The 21,343-nt window shown below is 43.1% G+C and overlaps 1 protein-coding gene across 2 annotated transcripts in view; it reads right to left on the bottom strand.

Moving 5' to 3' along the window:
- tmem266 (transmembrane protein 266) overlaps positions 1–21,343 on the bottom strand; it is a 30,659-nt gene that overhangs the window by 4,276 nt on the left and 5,040 nt on the right. For both annotated transcript variants that reach the window (XM_037107837.1, XM_037107835.1), the window contains exons 3-7: positions 16,340–16,528; positions 5,807–5,961; positions 2,283–2,356; positions 1,296–1,352; positions 1,011–1,149 (exon numbers count right to left, since the gene is read on the bottom strand). In XM_037107837.1, coding sequence (XP_036963732.1) covers positions 1,011–1,149; positions 1,296–1,352; positions 2,283–2,356; positions 5,807–5,961; positions 16,340–16,528 — 614 coding nt within the window. The remainder of the gene's footprint in view (positions 1–1,010; positions 1,150–1,295; positions 1,353–2,282; positions 2,357–5,806; positions 5,962–16,339; positions 16,529–21,343) is intronic.

Here is a 21,343-nt window from a genome sequence, read left to right on the forward strand (position 1 = left end):
AAAGTAGACCTGACTCATTGTTTTGATGACTTACAACTCGACTAAGAAGTTGACGAGAAAATGAAATAGCAAAATGTTCCACACTAATCCGTGTTTTTGATTTAGAAGAAAACAAACAAATTGATAATATGAAATAAGCTTTTATAATGTTTTCATTTGTTTGATTAAATTTATTTCAGTGAATATAAATCATTATAATACAAATTCAAATGATTGCCAAGCTTTTTGTACAGGCTTCGTAAATTGTGAAATAATATCATTCTTGACAGCTTGTCTTTTGTCTTTATAAAGACCAGATAACTCAGGTAAGACTGCATTATCTTGTAGGGGAGAGAGTTGAAAAAGTGGAACATAACATGCTGTAACAATGGACCTAACATAACCTGCCCCCCAAAAATGACTTTGGTCTTGCTTGAGACTTGGAACAAATGACTTGAGTCTCATTCTCCTTACCAAAGAGGCTCTAAACATAAAACTCAATTGCTGTTTCTGTTAAAAAATAAAGTCTGCGTGTTCTCACTGGCACATGATGTACTGTACACAAGGTGGACAAAAATAGCAGCACAATGGCACAACGGTCCAACAGAATCTTGTATATTCATTATACATGTCTTAAGAGCTGACACAGAATGTGCTCAAGCTCTCCAATTATCCCTGTGAACACATAATGTACTGTATTTCTAAACCACAAGGGGGAGCAACATTGTTAAAAAGAATTCTTCCCAGTAACTATAATGCTCTGCATACACCTATATGCTAAAATAATTTGCAAGCAGCAGATGCTGTGCGAGCTTTAAACCACTGGTTCATACAGCAGATTATGTCCTGCACCGTTTCCTGCTGGAAAATAATGAAAAAGGAGGGAAAAAAAATAATAATTGAGCAAACAACCTCAAGATAGGATGGAGCCGATGCCGCAGAGAGCACACTGCAGTATCTATCTCTGTGACCTGACAGTAAAGGACAGGACGCAGGGGACATCAGCCCCCCCGAGCCCCTCCCAGCCTCACCATCAATGATCCTCTTGACCCTCCAGATGCGCAGTGTGATGATGAGACCGATGGCGTCCCACGGGCTGCTGGGGCCGTTGGCCACTGTAGAGGCCACCATGGGGGCCAGAGAAAGGACGATGACGGCTCCATCAAACACCTAAAAAACAAAAAAACACACACACACACACACACACACGGTTGCTGTTGTGTCTGTAGCTTCCACTGTGGCATGACATTGAGGGAATGACACTGCAGTGAAAGGGGCCCCGAGAACCAGAACTAATAGGACCCATGGGAGCTTACCTCTACTTTGTTCTCTATGTAGTCCCATATCCCCAACACCACGATCCTGAACACCGTCTGAGACAGACAGAGACGGAGACAGAGAGCAGGTTACACACACGTGGTGAGATGGAAGGCAGAGCAGTGACAGACGGGCTGATGCAGGTGGAGTAAATCCCAGTGACAATCCTGCAAACCCAGTAAACAACATTTGCAGTCGTGAGTCTGATTTCTTCATCCATTCGATGGTTATTCATCAATTACGTCATTTTCGTGCACATCACACGCGGCGTGACAGGATTTCATCCAAACAGTTAGAGACACTGCAATTAGGTCCTTCTGCTGACGCAGCAGGGGCTGCAGAGGGCAAACATCCCCGAGCCCCCCATCCTCATTTCACATATTCAAGGCTGCACTGGAGCAGAAACCAGCCTCCCTGCTATGTCCTCTCCATCACTGAGAGGGGTGTGTTTATTGATAAGTAAAACTCTGGCTACACAGAATTTAGCGGTGGGGTGGCCAGGGAGCAGGGAACTAAGACAAATGTGGCTGCTGTAAAGAAAATGGTAATCAATACGGCACACCTGCGGCCTCGAAATTATTTAAAAGTAGCAGCAGAGAAAAAAGCTCCATCTGCATTTTAAAGTGTTTTGTGCTGTGGATCAATGGAATAGCCCGAGAGGGACCAAATGTGCCGGCTTCAACAGCAGCCGTTGTACAAGTTTCTTTCACAATACTGATGTAGATCTTCGCTGTGTGATCTCATATTCGGCTCAGTTAAACCATCAGTCAAACCATTCATGGTTTCACCTCCACTAATTAGGATCTAATCAAGCGGGGACAGAGGGCACGGGCTGCTTCACGTCGCCGTTAGTCTTCCAACGAGTACCTGGCGCTGTACTTCGCTGGCCCCACATACTGCTCGGCATAGCATTAATTGACAGGCTGCAGCATCAGCTGTAAGGGAGACTGTTGTTGTGTTGAGCGGAGGGGAAGACAGACACTCACCTCAGTGAAGAACACAGAGAGGATAGCCAGGCTGATCCAGTGGATGATGCTGGCAAACTGGAACGCGTTATTAACTGAGGGAATACAAGAAAAACAACTGGTTATTTCTACAGCCAGTAAATGTGTTTTACTTCTTGTTCCTACCGTTGAGTGTTTGAGTTTCACCGTGCAGAATGATGTATGTGCAGAGTTTAACGTCAGAAGGCTGTTTTCAGATTAAGTGTGAATTTTCTCTGTGCTGACTGAAAAACTGATTTTAAGAGGCGGGCCTACGAGCATGATTTGTGACATCACATGCCAATTCTTGTCCAATACTCAGCATACACAGGTGTGATGTGGAAACCTTAAGCCCCCAGTTCACAAACACTGAGAACAGACTTTTTTTTAATTAAAGGTCAAAAGGGAGAAGTTGAAATCTGGAAGGTTTTAACAAGATAATATAAAAACCTTTTGTGAAAAGACGTTATTAGTCAAAGTACAGATTTATAAATACACATTAAAACGTGTCTGGAGGGGATCTGAGACATGAACAGGTGTAGGGAGTGACAGAATAAATGTAATCGGATTATGTAATTAGGATACATAAAAAAGGTAACAGTATTCAGTTAGTATTCTCAAACGCTGCTCAGATTTTTAGTTACTTTCTAACCGTTGATGTTTAATGCATTATCAGTAGCAGGCTTTCAATCATAAGGGTTTCCATTTCCCCAAATCTTCAGTCTTAATAACTCCTGCTCTGCTGTGCTCAGTGGTCACGGTCACTTCTCCAAACCTGTGCCTGCTGCACAGTTTTTAGTTTTCTGTGTGTCTATCAGGGTTTACATTGGCCCATTTGTGATCAGAGCCGTATAGGCTACAAAAATGACGCTGAAAAGTTTGGAAATGAATTTAAAATGTGCTCAGTACTCAATTATGATTTAAAAATATGGTGTAATGCTTACTTAAATTTGAGTAAAATTACAGACAATACAAGTATAAAGTACAAATACCAAAAAATTTGAGTAGCTGTAATTAGTTTCTTCCATCTCTACTGAATACACAATTCATCTGAAATAATATTAATCTTATTGATATCTCTTTTCTCTTACATATTTGCATGCATTTGGGATTGAGGTAATCAACAAGTAACGGAAAGTAATCAAGTAACATTACTTATGTATTGTGATGTCCCTGGACATGAGGGGGCGAAAGATGGATGCTGCAGTATGTTTTAGTTTCTAACAGCTGACAAGTGGCACCAAAGTGGTAAAAATGAGGGACAGACAGAGGCGCGAAGCAGCCTCATAAATATGAATTCACCACACGCTGTACATGCATGTCTCTATCTCCCCGTCTATTCATCAGGCTAATTGTGGACAGCCTCGAACGGCGCTCGGCTGTCAGCTGAGGCATTTCTCTTCATGCGCCACCTCTCCCTCCATCTGTCTTTGTTTGCCGTGTTCAGTGATCTGTCTATCAGTCCATTCATCTTCCTCCAGTCCTCCACACGCTCATCCGCCAGCTAACTCTGCGTCGCCTGATTTCTTTGTCCGCTAATCTCACTTCACGCATTTGTCTTACTTTTTCCTTTGTCTGTCTCGCCCCTTCCTGTCAGTCAGTCAGTCAGTCAGTCAGTCAGTGAGTCCCAGGGGAACAGTAAAGACCTGAATGCATTTGGACGCTGCTCGAGCCACATTTCCATCATGTGTGCTCTTCTTCACTCATCCCTGTGACATCAAACAGGTCGCGACCCCTCGACCTTCCACTTATGATGAATGACGATGCCTCCACCGTGCCAGATGATGTAGATGAAGGTGAGACAGGGGTGACATTGGTCACAGTGGCAGTTCGACCACCTGACATTTTGTGTTAACTGTGCAAAGCTAATGGGGGGATAATATTCCCCAGACCATGATTGATCAGAGCTTCAGGTCCCAGGAAGGATCATCAGTGACAGAGACTCATTATACAGTGGACACATAAGACCAGGTTAGTATTTACAGGCCTTCTGCACATGCTCACATACGTGTTGTACATCTAATAGTGTTCTGTCACTTCCAAATAACTGTCCTGAATTATATTACAATCAAGCATCTTAAATCATAGGCTAGAATAGAGTATAGTATGGTTGGCAATGTGCGCTTCTGCAAACCGTGGTTTTGTTGAAACGCTACATTTCTTTGGGATGAATTTCATATTTAATCTTGTGTCAACAGTAAAATGCATGGCCAAATATACCTACAGCTGCAATCTTAAAAATACGTTGTTTAACTAACCTCAAGGTGGTATAGTATTGTCAAGAGAGTTTAGAGAACTCCACAGCTGTTCTCTTTGACCCAATGTGAGTGTGAATGTTTTTACAACAAATATATAACAAGCATTTCTGATGAGGATCCCCCCAAAAAGGTCCGATGAGCAGTGTTTAGCGCCATCTAGCAGCGCGTTCGCAGAGTGCAACCAACTGAACAACCCTCGCCTCTCCCTCCCCTACGGTGCCGGCCAAATATGTGGAAAATGCAAGAAGCCCTCTTTAGAGTCGGTGTTTGGCTCTGGGCTACTGTGGGTGGTGCAACATGACTCATTGGAAGAGTACCAGCTTCCTCTAAAGATAACAAAAGGGCTAATTCTAAGGAAACACATAGCTTTTAGTTTCGAGGGTGATTATACACCAATGAAAACATAATCATGACTATTACGTTTCATTTACTGCCTCCAAGTCCCACTAAATTCTACACACTGGACCTTTAAATGTACAAGAAAGAAAATGATTTATCGGCTGACGTGTATGCAAATATTTATAGATTTAGCAAAATGATATATTGGCTGTGCTAATCATTTTTCTGGCTCCAGTCAGTGTGGGTTCGTGTACTGAGTGTATACGAGTGCAGTACAGCGTAAGGCGAGGGCGTGCTTCAGTGTCAGTGTTCTGTATTTGTTACATTGTGCATATTCAAACGAACACTGTTTACATTTTCATTGCGTGATTAAAGGCAGCTTGCCAGAAAAAGTAAAATGACTGCTTGTTGCTGGAAACAGCTGCTGCCTGTGCTTTCGTGTCAGGCACAGGTAAATGGTGCCTGTCTTTGATTAAAGACAGCATCACCTGTAAAAAGTTGCTGCTATTTTGACAACAGCTTTTGGTCAGGCTGTGAGGAAATATCGTAATGTTTCCATCCCTCATTCTCTGCTTTATAGCTTTATGGCCACTTCTAATCCTCTTGCCAAATCCTTCCATCCAAACTGCAGCTCAGTCTAACGAGATCACGGGGACATGATCTATGTGCGGCTTAATTTTTGTGCTAATTAAGTTTCTTCTCTTGTCATCGCTCCCAAGTCTATGCTTCCGTTGGCCCAGTGCCTTTGTATAACAATCAGTAAATACTTGTGCTGACGGAGCAGTCCACTTTTTGCTCTCTCTCCAGGAATGCTACAGCAAGTCAGGACCAACACACAATGAGTGTAACAAACATGCTTCCCCCAGCACAATGCCCCCCCCACATTTCTATCTCAGGTGACGTCACACCGTCCTGGTTTCTACTACTCACACTGCAACAGCTTGGTGTCGATAAGCAGCTCCAGCGTCAGCAGCAGCACCACCAGAATGACACAGGCCACCAGGAAACAGTTGAAGCCCGCCGACAGCAGACAGACCTGCCACAGCGCTGCCCTTCGCCCACAGCACGGCTTCAGCCAGTTCGACCTGACCGGCGGGGAGAGAGACAGAAGATACAAAGATAAATGGTAGGTCTTGTTGTGGTGTTATTTTAGAATGTAATACTGGTGCAGAGTGTGGATCTGACAGGCAGCAACCAAGGTCAAATCAATAAAACACAAGAAACGTCAAGATACACAAATCGTGAGGTGTATTCAACCTTGACTCTGCTCCTTTTTCTATCACTCAACACTCTTATAAATATCTCTCAGCAGAGGGCTCCATTCTGCATACAAATTTTTAGAACATGGATGCCGAAATTAATTTATAGCCTTGAATTTATGTGAGGCATAAATACATGTTCTGCTGGCTCTGAGATGAAATATTAGTATGAAGTAATTCAGCTCAGGAATCATCTCCTCATTAAAACCAGTATCTCAGTAACCTTCCTCCTCCCATTAAAGCTCTCCTTTTGGGCGTCATCTAGCAAAGTGGTTGACTTATTAAGGCAGCCATTAGTTTATTTTGTGCCTGTTTTTGGGAGCAGATTACATGGCAGCTAATGTAATTCACGATCGCGCATTAAATAATGTGTGTCTATCTCATCAGAACATGCTCGCAAGTGTATCTTTAACACTACTATGGTTACTTTTTAACTCTGTGGTTCTGTACGCCCAGTCACCAGGATAAAATGTTGGCATTTTATGTTTCCTGAAAACCGTGGGTATTTTTGATTTCGTACGTGTCATATGTACCATCATGACTACACATACAAGACATTTCCTGACGTGTTTCTGGCAACAAAAGCAGGTATTTTTAGCCACAGCATTGTTTTTCTTCCTAACCCCAAACAAGTGTTTTTTTATGCCTGAAGCTAACCAGAGCACATTATCATCATAGCACAAAGATTAAAATTGAACCCGAAGAAGAAACAGGAAGAAACAAAAAACAAATGTAGAATTTAAACTTATTCATTGTTTACAGAAACACACATTGCCAACATTCATTCTGGCGACTAGAGTCTCCCGTGTTTCAGTCACCTTCCTAACAGGAGACTCAGGTCTCTGGCTGAAAACTGGCAAGCTGACTGGCTGGCTGACTGCCCATCTGGGTGACTGTTTTGCTAACAGCCAGGCTGGTAGTTAGCTCCCTGGCTCGGCTCTTGTTTGAGCTCTGGATGGCTGATTTGCAAGCTGGCTGACCGCAAGATGTAGCTCTCCCCGGCATGACAGTGGGGATGCATGTGCACCATCTGGAGGGCGCAGTCGCACGCAGCCAAAAAGCTGATTGCTTAACTGGATCTCAATGCCTTCATCTTATTTTTTCCTGTGACAATGTTTGCACTGTCATACCTGCCTGCCTGGCTGGTAAAGAGTGAAGGGACGAGGCGGAAATTTGGGTGGGTAATAAAACACGTCTTGGTCCCAGAATCTGTGTTATACCCTGTCATTCCTTCCACTGGTTTAGCAGCTACGGATTTCTGTGACATTACTGTATATTCTCCATTAGTGTGGAGTGAGCCGCCGTCCCTCGTGTGCTCGCTTCTTGTCCAGGTACATTGTGCCTGAAGATGTGAGTGTCAGACCTGCCTTAAATCCATCCCTACTCCCCCCTCTTCAAGTCCATCCAATCAGAGACTGTGACTGACTGTGGCTCCTGGGGATTTATGGTCAATAAATAATGACAAATCTCCAGGAGGCACACGGGGCTTTCCCTTCCTGTTACAGCTCTCCATTCCACACACACACACGCTACTCAGATGTACTCTTTAGAAAAGCCCGATGCAGAGAGGAAGGTGTGTGCATGTGGGGCTGATGTCCCTTCTCCGAGGCAACGTTCAGAAAGGCAGTACGCTTCTTTGAAAATAGCAGCTATCCGTTGTCACCTGTCCCCCATAGGAGGAAAGCTACGGGCAATGTCTGTCAGAGGACAAGAGAGGATGCAATTTATTCTCCTCTCCACTTGGTTCAGAATGAAGGAGGCAAACACTGGGAGAGGAAGCGGGGTGCAGCCGGTTCAAAGACATTGGGACTCGTCCAAAAGTGAACTGGAGAGAGAGCCAGAGAGGAAGGAGGGGGGAGCTGGAGAAGGAAGAATGAGGGAGAGGGAACATAGAGAAAGATGCAGATTGATTTAAAGGGTTTATTCCATTTTATTCTGATGGTCAGAAAATAAAAGAAATGCTTGTTTAAATTTCCTGAACCACAACTTGACATGTTCATATGTCTAGTTTTGTTGAACTCACCGTCCAAAACCCAAAGAATTTCATTTGAATATCATGAAGAACAAGAAAAAAAGACAAACAAAACTGCCCTCTCAGGATGGGTTGAATACAGAATTCTATGATATGTGAAAAATGGCTGATGGACTTGCAGAGAGCATGACTAACTATATTTATAATTACTAAAGAACAGACTTGGAGATCCGATATTCATGAATCATTATGTAATGATTAGTTCATGAATATGTATGAATTGATCATACTGACCACTTTCTCCACGAGTGGTTTGTGAATAATATTTGTTATTATCTCTGTGCACCCAAGCAGTCATACATAACAGTGATTACTTAATAGATAATCCCTAATTACTTCATCACTATTTTACGAGTGCTTATAAAAGTAGCGCACGAGTGGTTTGAGGACTGAATCATTACTTCATGAGTACCTCGTCTCAGTTTTGGGTTCAGTATCTTGCCAAAGGACACTTCAACATGCAGACCAGGGGAATCGAACCAGTGACCTTCCGATGAGCCAAAGGCCACAGCCGCCCCCCGTTAGTGTTACTGCTGACATGTAGCCAACTTGACGTAGAGGGGGGAACCTAGTGAGTGGCGTCATTTTGCAGTTGCAGCTGAACCTCTGGTGTGCTGCTCTCACACGTCCTCTCCATCCTTCACCAAGGTCAGCAGAGAGGCTGGAGCTAGGCCACACTGTGTCAGTGCTCTCCCAGAGGCTAACCGGTGCACTCAGCCCTCTGCAGCAACTCTCAGTACCAGCCAAAGCCAACAGATTAGGAGCTCAACACCTGGGGTGACAAAGAGGTGGTGGAGGGTAATGGTATCATTAGCAGATACCATGGAGACTTACCCCGGCACCGATTTGTTCCCAAGGAACAATGTCAAACCCCATCTGCCAGTGGAGGAGAGCCAAGAAAAAGAAACATTTACCTAATGATACACCTAACACACAGTCACCAGACATTTGTGGACCATTAGTTAAAAGACGGAATGAGCTGCACACACACCATAGGAGCCACCTCACTTACCTTGAGGACCGAAAAGCATGATTTAACTCATGCTGCGCGGAATCATAATTCATTCAGACTGCTCCCACAAGGCAGGCAGAAAAGGTATTAATTTAATAAACCTGTAAAGAAAAACCCTGTCTGAATGCAGAGTAAAAGGCAGTGATGGATTACTCCAAGCTCAGAAACTTAATTTTAGGGAAATCACTTTAAACCTTGAATGCCGGAGACCTGAAGTATTTATGAGGAAGTGAAGCTGCTTCATTGGTGGAGCGAGCCCAGGAAGAAAATCACCTCTCCTTCTCTTTCCAGGGTCACGGCAGGTGCAGAACGAATGGGAACCGGACGGATACGTGTGTGCAGAAGTAAACATCACACACACACAGTTGAGAACACTGTGTGTGGAGGAAATGAGAGATGCAGCGTGGCATGTAGTGTGGACAGGTTCATAAAGACATCAACAGGCCAGCGGCTGCAGTGGTAACACAGTGAGGGAGGATCGAAGTGTGCCCGACAGCGGCGCAGAGCGAGGGGATTAGATCATGAGAGCGATCAATAGCGGCCTGAGATGGAAGTGATGGCATGCTGTACATGATGCCGGCTGCAGCGGCCGTGGCAGCAGAGGGGCCAGACAGGACAGAGCGGACAAAGACATCAGGCAGATTGATTGGCACAGAGGAAGGTGTCTGGCCGCTCTGCTGGGGCCCATTCACACAGACAGGACAGAGCTTTGGCTCCGGCCCCAGCTAAGTATCTCTCGCTGAGGTGGGGAGCCTATCGCAAGGAACATCTCTTTCATTATACTGTCTCCTGTAATTGAGATGGGATACAAAACAATGTAAACTCATTAGGTGCAAGTTAAATGGAAATTAAATCAGAGAGGTGGTGCTCTGTTTGTGTGGGTTAAGAGAGGGAGTGAGAGAGAGACGGGAAGGGCCGCAAAGGAGAAAATTCATTCAGAAGTAATGAGTCTGAAAGACTCTATCAACTCGTCTGAGGTATTGATCGTAGCACACATATACACACAGAGACACACACACAGACACACAGACACACAGACACACACACACAGGCACACAAACAACCAATAAACAGCTGCAAACACTAACCTCTCCCTCAAAATGTTTGCGAAGGAAAGCTTAAAATAGTGTCGCTCCAAATGAGTTGCACTGCTGTGCAAGGCCTCTAAATAATTGATTGGAACTCTTGATTGATGTCTTGATTGCACATTTACAACAGAGCAACTTTGCCTGGTGAAAAACTCCAGCACATTAGGGTACAGACCTGTGGCAGCTGACACACAATTACATTTACTTCCAGAACGATTAATCATGCTATGAATCTAAAAAACTGGCCCAGGCCATTCACGTACTCAAGCACACCTGTAAATTATACTTTGTGCCCAAAAAATGTTCATTATTTTTTAGGAGGAAAACAATTTGAAAAATGTAACTTCAGTACAGTGGTTCCCAATCTGTTTGACCCAAGCAGCCCCAAAATATAAGCTCTACAAGACTCTTAATCTCGGGTTTAGTGTCTGCTCAAAATTTGAGCTGACAGTAGTTCACCAAACAAGGATTAAAAAGGTGAAAGGCTCAAGAATGTAACACAAGCAAATATATATAGAAGTCCCCAAAAGTCCCAAAAAATAAAAATAAATTTATGTAACACAAATATTAGTTCTTTTTCCCAAACATTCAAGAGCCACGATATTTATCTTGGGACCCCTCAGAGGGTCCAAACAAAAAAGTTGGGACATCCAATAAAGTTAAAAGTGAGACACTGAATACCTCTGTTGTCCATTTATGTTGACAAGCTACGTTTTTTCAAGCTGCAGACATCTCATGAATATCTCATGACCATCATTGGAAACATGTGAACACCGGGGGGAAAAGCTTCTGAACTGAAGTAATCGTCTTTTGCAGGTGTAATGTCAGACACTACTTCAGAGCAGCAGAATATATAACTATATAGCCCCTTGGTTCCTCTGGTATTAACTTCAACCAATTCACACCAATCTGCTGAACTCAGCAGGCTCCTGCAGGGGAAAATGGACCACAACCGCGCACCTGCAGGCTACTCAATAGCAGAGGTTGGAGGACTTCATCCCATTCAGGCTGTTCAAACTCTCTACGTTACAGTTATTGCTTAACTGACTTTATACACCAAAAGAGGCATGTTTTGTTTTTTTGTTTTTTTTTTTAAACTTCTGTTTCCAGTGAAAGAACAGGTGGGGCATCTTGCTGGATTGCGTAAAAACAAACAAAAAGGAAAAATGCCAACATAACAACTGGTTTCATCCTTTCCTGTGTAACCACTGCTGAGTCATCTGTGTTATCACAGCCAAAAGAAAGCAAAAAAGCCCGGGGAGAGGAAACCCAGCTAAGCAATAAATATGCTGAACAAAGTGAAGTTATCATAGGTAATCAATTGTACATTTTAGAGCTTCCATGTGTCACCACTATTAATCTCTTACAGTCTAACGCCGGGGGAATTAAACCTTTTGTGATAAATTAACAAATAAAATAAAAAGGGCTAATCAATTACAGACGGCAATGTATTAAGTTTAGGCTTTGCCTTGTAGCAAGTAAAACATTTTGACTATTGAAAATGCACACAGCTTTCCAGTATAACCAGTCCTTCCCACTGGTTTCCCAGTGCGATCAGTCATCATCGCTCCACTCCCTGCATCCCACAACCTGGCAGAGGCGACTCGGAGCTGGTCTTTGCCGGAGAAATGGGCCACAGATACTAAGCAAATGGAGATGGATGGGGCTCCATGTGCAGAGCAGCAGACAAGCTGTCCCTGATAAATGGGTTTTCACCAGGACACTTGATCTCTCCCGCTCTCAGCCTAAAAAGCAATCTCACACTTTGCATGTCTGTGAATATTAACAAACCCTCAAACCCTGCACTCAAATGTCATCTATTGTGTCGCACATGGTGCCAGGCGAGAGAGCCAATTTGATGGAGAGGACTGTTCCTCTGTGTGTTTGAAATAGAGTCAGAGGGGGGAGAGAAAAAAAAAAAAAAGAAAAAACAGAAATCCTGCTCTCTTTTCAGACATCCATCAACACAGAACAGGTATAGTACGGCTCCGCTTCCAAAGCCCCATGAAATATTGCTGCTGCCAAGATTCATACTAGACTCTGGCAGGGTCCTTCAGTGCTATATTCTGCGGTCTACCTTTTTTCTAATTATTCCATTTTACTTCAACCTTGAGCGTTGTCAACCCAGCTTTGATTATGTGCTTGTTGACATACCTCTGTATTAATGCATTTCAGCGAGTGAAAAGGTGGTCCGAGAACTTTATTCCACAGAGGAAGTCTGAGCACTCTGTAGATACTGAGTAATGTAATAAATCTAAGCTGACCTGAGCACACTCAAGCTTATCTAATATCCAACATTTCACACTGCATCAGCCAGCAGCTGTGGCTGTCACCATGCAACATGGCACAGAATTAATCCCACACTACTGTCCAACATGAAGAGATGTGACATCCATCGAATGGAGCCATTTCCTTGTGATCTGCAGCCGGAAGCTTTGTGAATGAAAGTGTGGAGGAGGGTCGTGCGCTCCATTCCTCCCTCCATCCTTCTCTTTATACCCTCCGCCTCCGCTCTCCTCTCGTCAAAGCGACAGGTTGACCCATATGAACCATCTGTCATTGATGCAGCGCCTCACACCTCTCAGTCTGGCCCCTGGAGGTCGACTGCATATGCTTGTGCTGCTGTGGGCAGCAGGCTGATGTGGGGGCTGATAACCTAAGACAAGCGCAGGACGTGGAGATAGAGGGCAGGTCATGGGCTCTACTCAGTCCGGAGGTCATGATAAGAGGGCAGGTTAAAGGTAGAAGATCTCAACACACCACCTCTCTACTGCATTTTTATTGCATTTACATGTACAGTGTCTTATATAAACACACAGCTTCATCACTGTTTTAACTGCCTCACCCGCATTCTGTGAGTGAGCTGCGATCTGTGATATTTTCTGAAATGACTGCAGAAGGAAGGGATTGGTACCAAAATATTTTTAGTGAATTTGTTTATGCTGTTTATGAGTACAACTGCATACAGTATGTGAAAAACATGTAGTTTAAAGCCTTTTATGACTCCAGAGGAAGCTGCTGAATTGCTTCCAGTGATGTCACTTAGTAGTTAAGTTGCATTGTGGGTACTGCAGGCGCCAGGTTATAATAAGGAAGACGAATGCCTGGAATAAAAAGCTGTATTGTTTATCATTTTTAAACTGTCCATAATGAGTCCAACAGTGGACTGGTGTCTATGTTACCCACAATGCAATTTAGCTATTAAGTGACTGCCACTGTAGGCAGTTTATCAGATTACATGCAGCTTCCTCTTGAGCCACAAAAGGTTCCATGCTACTTTCTTCACATATGCAGTAAACACGCTTTAATGAGGAACATTTATGCAGTGACCCTTTAAAGACATGCTTATTATTTTTTATTATTAATAGGCAGGGATTGCTGCTAAATTGGTTAGGTTGTTATGGCTTAATCAAAATGAATCTTCATTTAAAAAATAACTAATATATGTAGTTACCAAAAAAGCATCCACTATTGAAAAAAATTATACAAATGAGACAATCATTACGTGACCAAAGGTGGATGTAGAAATCACACCACCCCCATCTTGGACTTTTCTAGCAAGATCTGGAGAATATGGCGCTGCCAAAATCTATTAATATTTCCAACCAACTCACCACTGCACAGAATCTGCAAGTACTGCGTGTGCACCTTGTAGTCCGCAAGAACATCCACCTCCTACGTGATCACCCACGTCTGCTGTTAAAGAGCCATGAGATGCTGCCATGCTAGACTAAATGCGCATCTCTGGTGTGTATTCTTCTGCTTTTTTTTTGCTTTTTTTTTCCAGTCATATAAAATACAACAAAACCACGATCTCATCATCAGAGATTTAAATTCAATTCAAAAGTAATGACCACTTTCTTTTCCCATCTCTGACCATTTTTGTAAAGATTCCTTTCACTGTGTCTGGATTCAGACCAAAGTATGAACGTTACATCCATTTAGTCCCATTCGGCTCTTCATCTCGCTGAAGGAGAGCAGGTTTGCTTGAAATGCTATTACTTTGGCATTCAATAATTTGGATTCTGGAGCCCTGCAGTGTGTGAGTCGTCTTATTTTTCTTTCTGTTTTCCCATCCAGAAAATGACATAACTAAGATATAAATACATCTCAGGAATGAAAACAAACTGTCCTGCTAATCACTAAAATGAATGCGCAAAACCACTGCAACCCCCATAGCAAGGCACTGAAAGTAGGTGTGCATTCTTCTATACGATCATTTATTAAGTGCTAAAAATTGCCCACAGCATGCAGAGGAGTATCTGTGACTATATATTCCTATAAACAATAGAAAAATAGCCAACAGAGTGGGGAAAATCATGAAGTTCATTACTTTGGCCTTCAACAGTCTCGATTAATTTAAAACATTGCATCATGGGACACATCCCACCTTCATGTCATTCCTCTGATGCTACAGACGTGAGTCACAGAGGCACCCAGAACCAGCGACGACACACTGGCTCTGCTGCTTTTCCAAGAAGGCTTCCAAACAATGAATGTTTGCATGAAACTGCGATGACAGGTGTGTCTTGGAATGCATGTGACCTGAAAATCATAAATTCCAATCTAAAAAGCTCTTTGAACACACTGCAGCGCTCACATGGGTGGCAGACTGCACACGTTTTCACGAGGCGGCCGAATACTTTCGAGCTTCATGGACTCTGAGGGAGGCGTTTCTCTGATCGGAATGAACGCCTTGGTTGTTTGCGGGGAGAAAGAATATTCACAGTTTTGACCTGATCAATCCCTCAGAGAGATTTCTTGGCACTGCATGACTTTTCCACTGCACGGTGCCAAATCCCAGGGGACCAGGGTGTCATATGGTGCCGTATGAGAGTGCCCACTGTGAAGATAATGTTACTGGCCTGCCAGATCCCGCCTTCTGCTGTTGCACTGCTATCTGCGTGTTTTCAGTCCTTTTTGTGAGCAGGACGGAGTGAGAACGATACAAGGTATGATGAAAGAGTGGGTGTTTGGGACAGGACCCATCTGTCCCTGCCCTCCGTCCCACAGAGACATCGGGCCCGGCCCGGGCCAGGCCGGGCAAAGTCCAGCCGGACATGTTCAGCTGACACACCGGGGCTTGGATGGCGAAATGCCGGATGCTCTAATTAAGCTTATGCTGTTTGTCCACTTTCTCTGCACGGATGCCAACATCGCAGTGTGCCAAAGGGTTGTGAGTCACGCTTCCTGAGTGGAGAGCCATGGACACTGGCTACAGGGGTGCTCTATGAGGGGCGTGTCCTGTCCTGAGAGTGCTGGGCCTGTAGCACAGTGATATGGTGATAAGGAAACAACACGAGCCCTGGACGTGCGGCGCCACAGGCCCCTGACATTTCAGGAAAGCCATGGTGCTAACAACAGCCTTTGTTTTCTGCCAGAAATCGACGTTACGAACAGAAGCCTGTCTAGGAGCGAGAAATTGCTGTGTCATTGAGCTGAAATGAACACATCAGCGGAGACATTGTCCATTTAACGCGGTGACACTAATAAATTCATCGGCAAATATCCTCGACTCCCGGACTCTAATATAAAATGAGGGGTGATTCAATACGCCAGGTGTAATTACCATGTGCAATAACGAGCGACGGGGAGAGTGACGGCAGAGCTTTTCTCTGCTGGGCGAGATTATAGATTGTAGTAATTGCAATTCTGCCTTAATTATGGATGTAGCACTTCATGCAACAAAGCAGAGACAATGTCTCAGACATCACATTTCTAATGTCATCCTAGCTGTGGTGGCAAACACCAGGAACATCGATCAATGTATAATTACATTCGGGGCTTTTTATTACGCAAATTAATTCTAGAAAGATTTCATTGATAATCATACTAGTCTTATTTTTTTTCTCTCAAGCTGTATGATTTTTGATATTCTTCGAAGAAAGTAGGAGTGTTCAGCTTCGTGTGGTTTCAGAAACAAGTGACCTTCACATAAACTAATAATATCCAAAAATACCAATAATAACATGATGAAGATGACGATAATATCACTGCAGATGGTTTTACTGACTGTGGTTGAGCAACAGCAGAGGATGATAGGTGATGTCAGAGCGAAATCGCTGGATTTACCCCTCTCTGTTGTCCTCTTCATCCGGGTTTGAGATAAGCTGGGATCCAGCGAGGGAGATGTCCAGGGCGGCCAAAGGCAAGTCTCTGTAGGCAAAGCTGACCAGCTGGACGGGGGCCACGCACTGGTTGTCCTCCTCCACCTGCTGGGAGATCACCTCCAGCTCTGAGGCTCCAGCCTTGGGAGGAGCCCTGTGGCACAAACAACCAGAGCACCGTTAGAGACAGAGGATGGATGTGCTGTTTATTTTGAATTAGCCAGTGTACTAACTTGGAAAACACTCCAGGTAGCGAAGGGTGACAACAACAACTGGGACCATGTGTAATATTGATGAATGAAAACAGAAACATGGTGTGAAATTCCTTGCTTCTAGTGTCTGCTGGCAAGGACACGTTTACCTGGCAACTGATTGCTGATCCACATTTCTCAATGCGAGAGTGAACTACGTCTCAAGCCACAGTAAAAATGGTCATTTGCATTTAACACAGAAATGGAAATATTACGTTTCTCAATTAAAAAGATTATCGATATTGGCTTCAACTACAAATCCCATAAACTTCTTCTTCTTTCAGACAAATTTCCAAAGAATTCATTATGATGTCATGTTCAGAATGATAGCCCAACTACCACCTTAAAGTATGGGATACTAAATACACTTAAATAACAAAAATACAAGTAAAAGTAATACATGTTTTAACTATACTATACTATGGGCTGACAGATTACAGGCCTGACTGATTATCGAAAGCAAAATTAGCAAAACTGAGCATTTTTTAATTGTCAAAATCACTGTCTTTTTTTCCAATAAATCTTGTGGAGTAAAAGTATGATAAAAGTGGAGTGGGAGTAAAACATAGCAGAAAATATTAAATAATCAAGTAAAGGATAAGTATCTCAAAACTGTACTGTGAAAGTACAGTACTTGAGTAAATGTACTTAGTTACATTCCATCACTGGGTGAAAGGAAATGTATGTATTTTGATTTTGAGCTGAACTATCCCGGTAAAACCAGTTAAAAACTCAGACTAAAGCAAAGTTTATTTAATCTTTTTTTAATATATAAATGTCAGGACGTATATCTTGTGAATGTGTGGTAGAATAGTACTTGAGTGAATGTACTTAGTTACATTCCATCATATAAGGAGGCTCTGGTTTTCAGAATTGGTCGCCAACCAAAGTGTCACTTTAAAAAGGTTCTTTTGTCTTTGTTTTTGTCCATTTCGATTCTGAATTTCTGCAAGGCTGGCTGAGCCTTAGCAGAGCAAGACAAAGTGACATTTTATCTGCCATCAAGGACCTAAAACTTAAACGTGTAGGGAGGGCTGTGTGGACCTCCGAGCTCAGCCAATAGCGGACAAGGAGAAGTCACCCTGGAACAGGAGTCTCGCACGGCTTGGCAGCCGTCCCAGTGCAGCCAGCGTGGAGACATCAATAACTCCAGTGCTTAACAGTGGAGGAAGGCATTGATTACAAGACGGAGGGAACAAAGGCCATTGGGTTGGTGAATTCTACAACCTCTGTGCTGGAGGTGAAACGGAGTGGGAGGAAACAGTTAGGAGAAGATCACTGAGCAGACCCACCTTACTGTTAAATGTTAATGTAGGCAGGCCTGGAAAGGAAAAATAGGTCTCCCTTTTCCCTGACTTACTTCTTGACTAATAGCTGTTTAATGGACTCCCTTTAAAAGGTTATTTTGTTATTCTCTGAGGAAGCTAAAAATCACTTCAACTGTATTGTCTTAACGTAGCACAGTAGGGCTGTTATCGTCTTGTCCTCACTACATAAAACGCCTTCCTGCCTTTAAATATCTGATCCTTCTGTTGTGCGCGTCCTGATAGATGTGCTGTTTAGTCCTGAGGGTCAAACGGCCATATATTAACATGCTCGCCACAAAAACATGCCTCCGCATCCAACTGAGGACTTGGCGCCTCCGCAACAAGGACGCTAATCAGTCATGACAGACACAAACTGTTTAGTGCATCAAAATCACATTTCCAGACAATCGCGGAGCAGAGCAGGCCAGGAGCCATTATGTGCAGAGCCCAGTGGAGTGACCGACTGCCATCCCGGGGAGGGAGCGGAGGCTTCACATCTGAATACTTCGCTCCCCTCAACAATGCAGGCGAGGGCAGCCGGCAGCATGCTAAAGGCTGGGATCTTTTCAGAGGCATGTGATGTATTAGCAAACGCCACAAGGAAGCAAAAAGGTTAACATAGAGCATACACGGCTGCGGGGGGGAATCTCGCATCCGTACAGAGTAAGAAGCAAGGCTCACAAGGAAGCCCAAAAGGCAAAAAAAACAAACAAAACAAAACATGCTTCTACACTCGCTAATGTTTCTAAATGCTGAGTTTGTATTGTTTTACATGTAACTGTTTAGGCTGTAGCTGCATGAAGTTGCTTTACTAGTACATAATGCAAAATACCGAAGTCAAACTGGTTAATAGCAACAATAATTATATTGTTACTACATAAAAAGAGGAAGAATTCATGATAAAAAATATTATCGCGATATCTAACCCTGCACTACAGATAGATTGTGTTGCTGGCAGTAGCTGGACACTGTGTCCACTGTGTCTTCTTTTTTCTGCTTTATGGCGGTTGGCGAGCAGCCTCGAGGTGCATTACTGCCACTTATTGTGACAAAGCGAGAACAGAAAGGAACGGAAATGTATTTAGGATACGCTGGATTATTTGCACAATGTGAATTCTTTCTAAATTATAACGGTTATTGACAACATTGTTACATGGTGATACCCCTCACATGGAGCACAGCAACGTAGGCCTTGGTGGACCATTTCTATCACAGAGCTCAATTAACTGGTAACACTAATTAAACTCAATGCATTGGTCAAAGGGGCGACTGTGGCTCAGGGGTAGAGCCAGTGTCTTGTTATCAGAAGGTCACTGGTTAGATTCCCCAGGGCAGCATGTCAAAGTGTCCATGGGCAAGACACTGAACCAACAAACTGCTCCTGATGTACTGGTCGGCACCTTGCAAAGCGGCCTGTGCATGAATGTATGTATGAATTACTATAAGTCATTTTGGACAAAAGTGTCAGCTTAATGTAAAGATACAATAACTTGTTGGGGGAATTTGTAGTGTTAATATAAACTTAGTGAAGCGGAAGAGAGTTAAAAGTGAGTGTTTTGAACGAGGTCTGTTTCCGTCTTCTGTGTAATTATTGCCAGGGATCGGCTCCTCCAGAGTGACAGTGATGTATGTTTAATTCCCACGCCGTGTTTACATCACATCACTATAAGTCATCATGCAAAGATCAATAGATATATGAAAATATAATAGCCTGCTGAGATCTCTCCTCTCCACTTCTAACTCATTGATTAGACATGTAATGATATTTACATCCAGTCCAAGACAGGGAAAATCTGTGATCAGCTCCACATGGTTTGATTATTAGTACTCTCCCTCCTCTCATTTGCCTCCAGTTGCAGCGAGGTATGACTGAATAACAGAGACACCGCCCAGTAACACATTTCTTGGAAATACATACAGCGACGCCTTTTTTTCCCTCCTTTGATTTCAATGGGAACATCTTCTTGGCAACACTCAGCGATTCCATAGCTCTGGAGTTTAAATGAATTTCACTTGTAATCTATTCCAGCCTCAGTTTTCTGCAGCTTTCTGTGAGAAACGTACTCAAATACAGCCAAAGTCCAATACTGCTGAACACAACAGAAAGTAAAACCAATTTATATCCTTTGACTCTGAATACTAACACCAGCGTGCACAAAGGAGGTTCAAACGCTGACATAGGATACATCAGGAGGGAATATGTTAACTCCCAGGGCTGTAGATTGAGGGGCCGTGTTAACTGTCAGTCAAGAGCAGGTCTTTTCATAGCAACATTTAAAGTTGAGGCAAGATTAAAGGGATAGTTCACTAAACACACAAATCACAAACACATTTTTTTCCTCTTACCTGTGGTGTCTTTTTTCATACCTCTAGATTATTTTGGTTACCAAAACTCATAGATATCAGCCACTTGTGGTGCTCAAAGCGCCCAAAAAGTACTTTGAAAGACTCAACAGCAATGACTCTTAATAGAAATCATGACACGGTTTCTAATGATAATCAACCTTTTATGTGAGAAGATTAATGCAGGAGCTATTTCCTTTCTACAAAACTACTGTATCACCATGCAGAAGGAAACGTGCATCTACTCGTTGATAAGAAGCTTGTGCTTTGGACAGCGTGGGATGCAAACATCAATGGCGTCATCCTCTGCTCAGCTCTAACATGAGCGAGCCTCTTGTCCATGAGTAGATGCATGCTTCCTTCTTTTTGGTGGTTCGGTTGGCGGGAGTAAATAAACAGAAGATAAGATTATCTTGAGTAAGCAAGGTCATGATTTCTGGAAAGAGACATTGCTGCTGAATGTTTCTAATGTATTTTTTTGTGACTTTGAGCATCACGAGCGAAGTGACATCATGTTCCTTCATATTCAAGAGATGGCAGGCATCTCTACCACTGATATCCCTGAAAAAACACTGCAAAACAGTCTTGATGGATAAAAATCACTGCACCTAAGAGAAAAAATGTCTTTTTTTTAAATTTTGGGTTGAACTATCCCTTTAAAACCTGTTTGATTGATGATATTAAATGCCAGAACATTATTATGTATAAAACAAGCAATATTATTTTGTGGCTCACTTCATTCTTTTTCTTTATTTGGTTGAACAGATTTAGATCTCAGATCTGACTGACATCTGCACCCAGCTTTTCTCTGTCCTGTACTGTATTGTATTCGCAGATAACAGTCTTTTGGTTTAAGAGGCAGGTATGGATGAGCGGTCTTTACCACTGAAACTGTAGCTCACATGTCCTATTGCACGGCACTTAACCTTCAGCACACAGGTGTGACCTGTATCTCATGGCAAAGGAATGTGTGCAGAGGTTAGCATTCATGTGTAAATAACTTAAGATAAAAATCAAACTAAACAGCGTATGGTTATCATAATGCTGCACTGCCAACACAGTAAAACT

This window comes from Acanthopagrus latus, chromosome 8, assembly GCF_904848185.1.
Source record: "Acanthopagrus latus isolate v.2019 chromosome 8, fAcaLat1.1, whole genome shotgun sequence".
In the NCBI taxonomy this organism is placed as follows: domain Eukaryota; kingdom Metazoa; phylum Chordata; class Actinopteri; order Spariformes; family Sparidae; genus Acanthopagrus; species Acanthopagrus latus.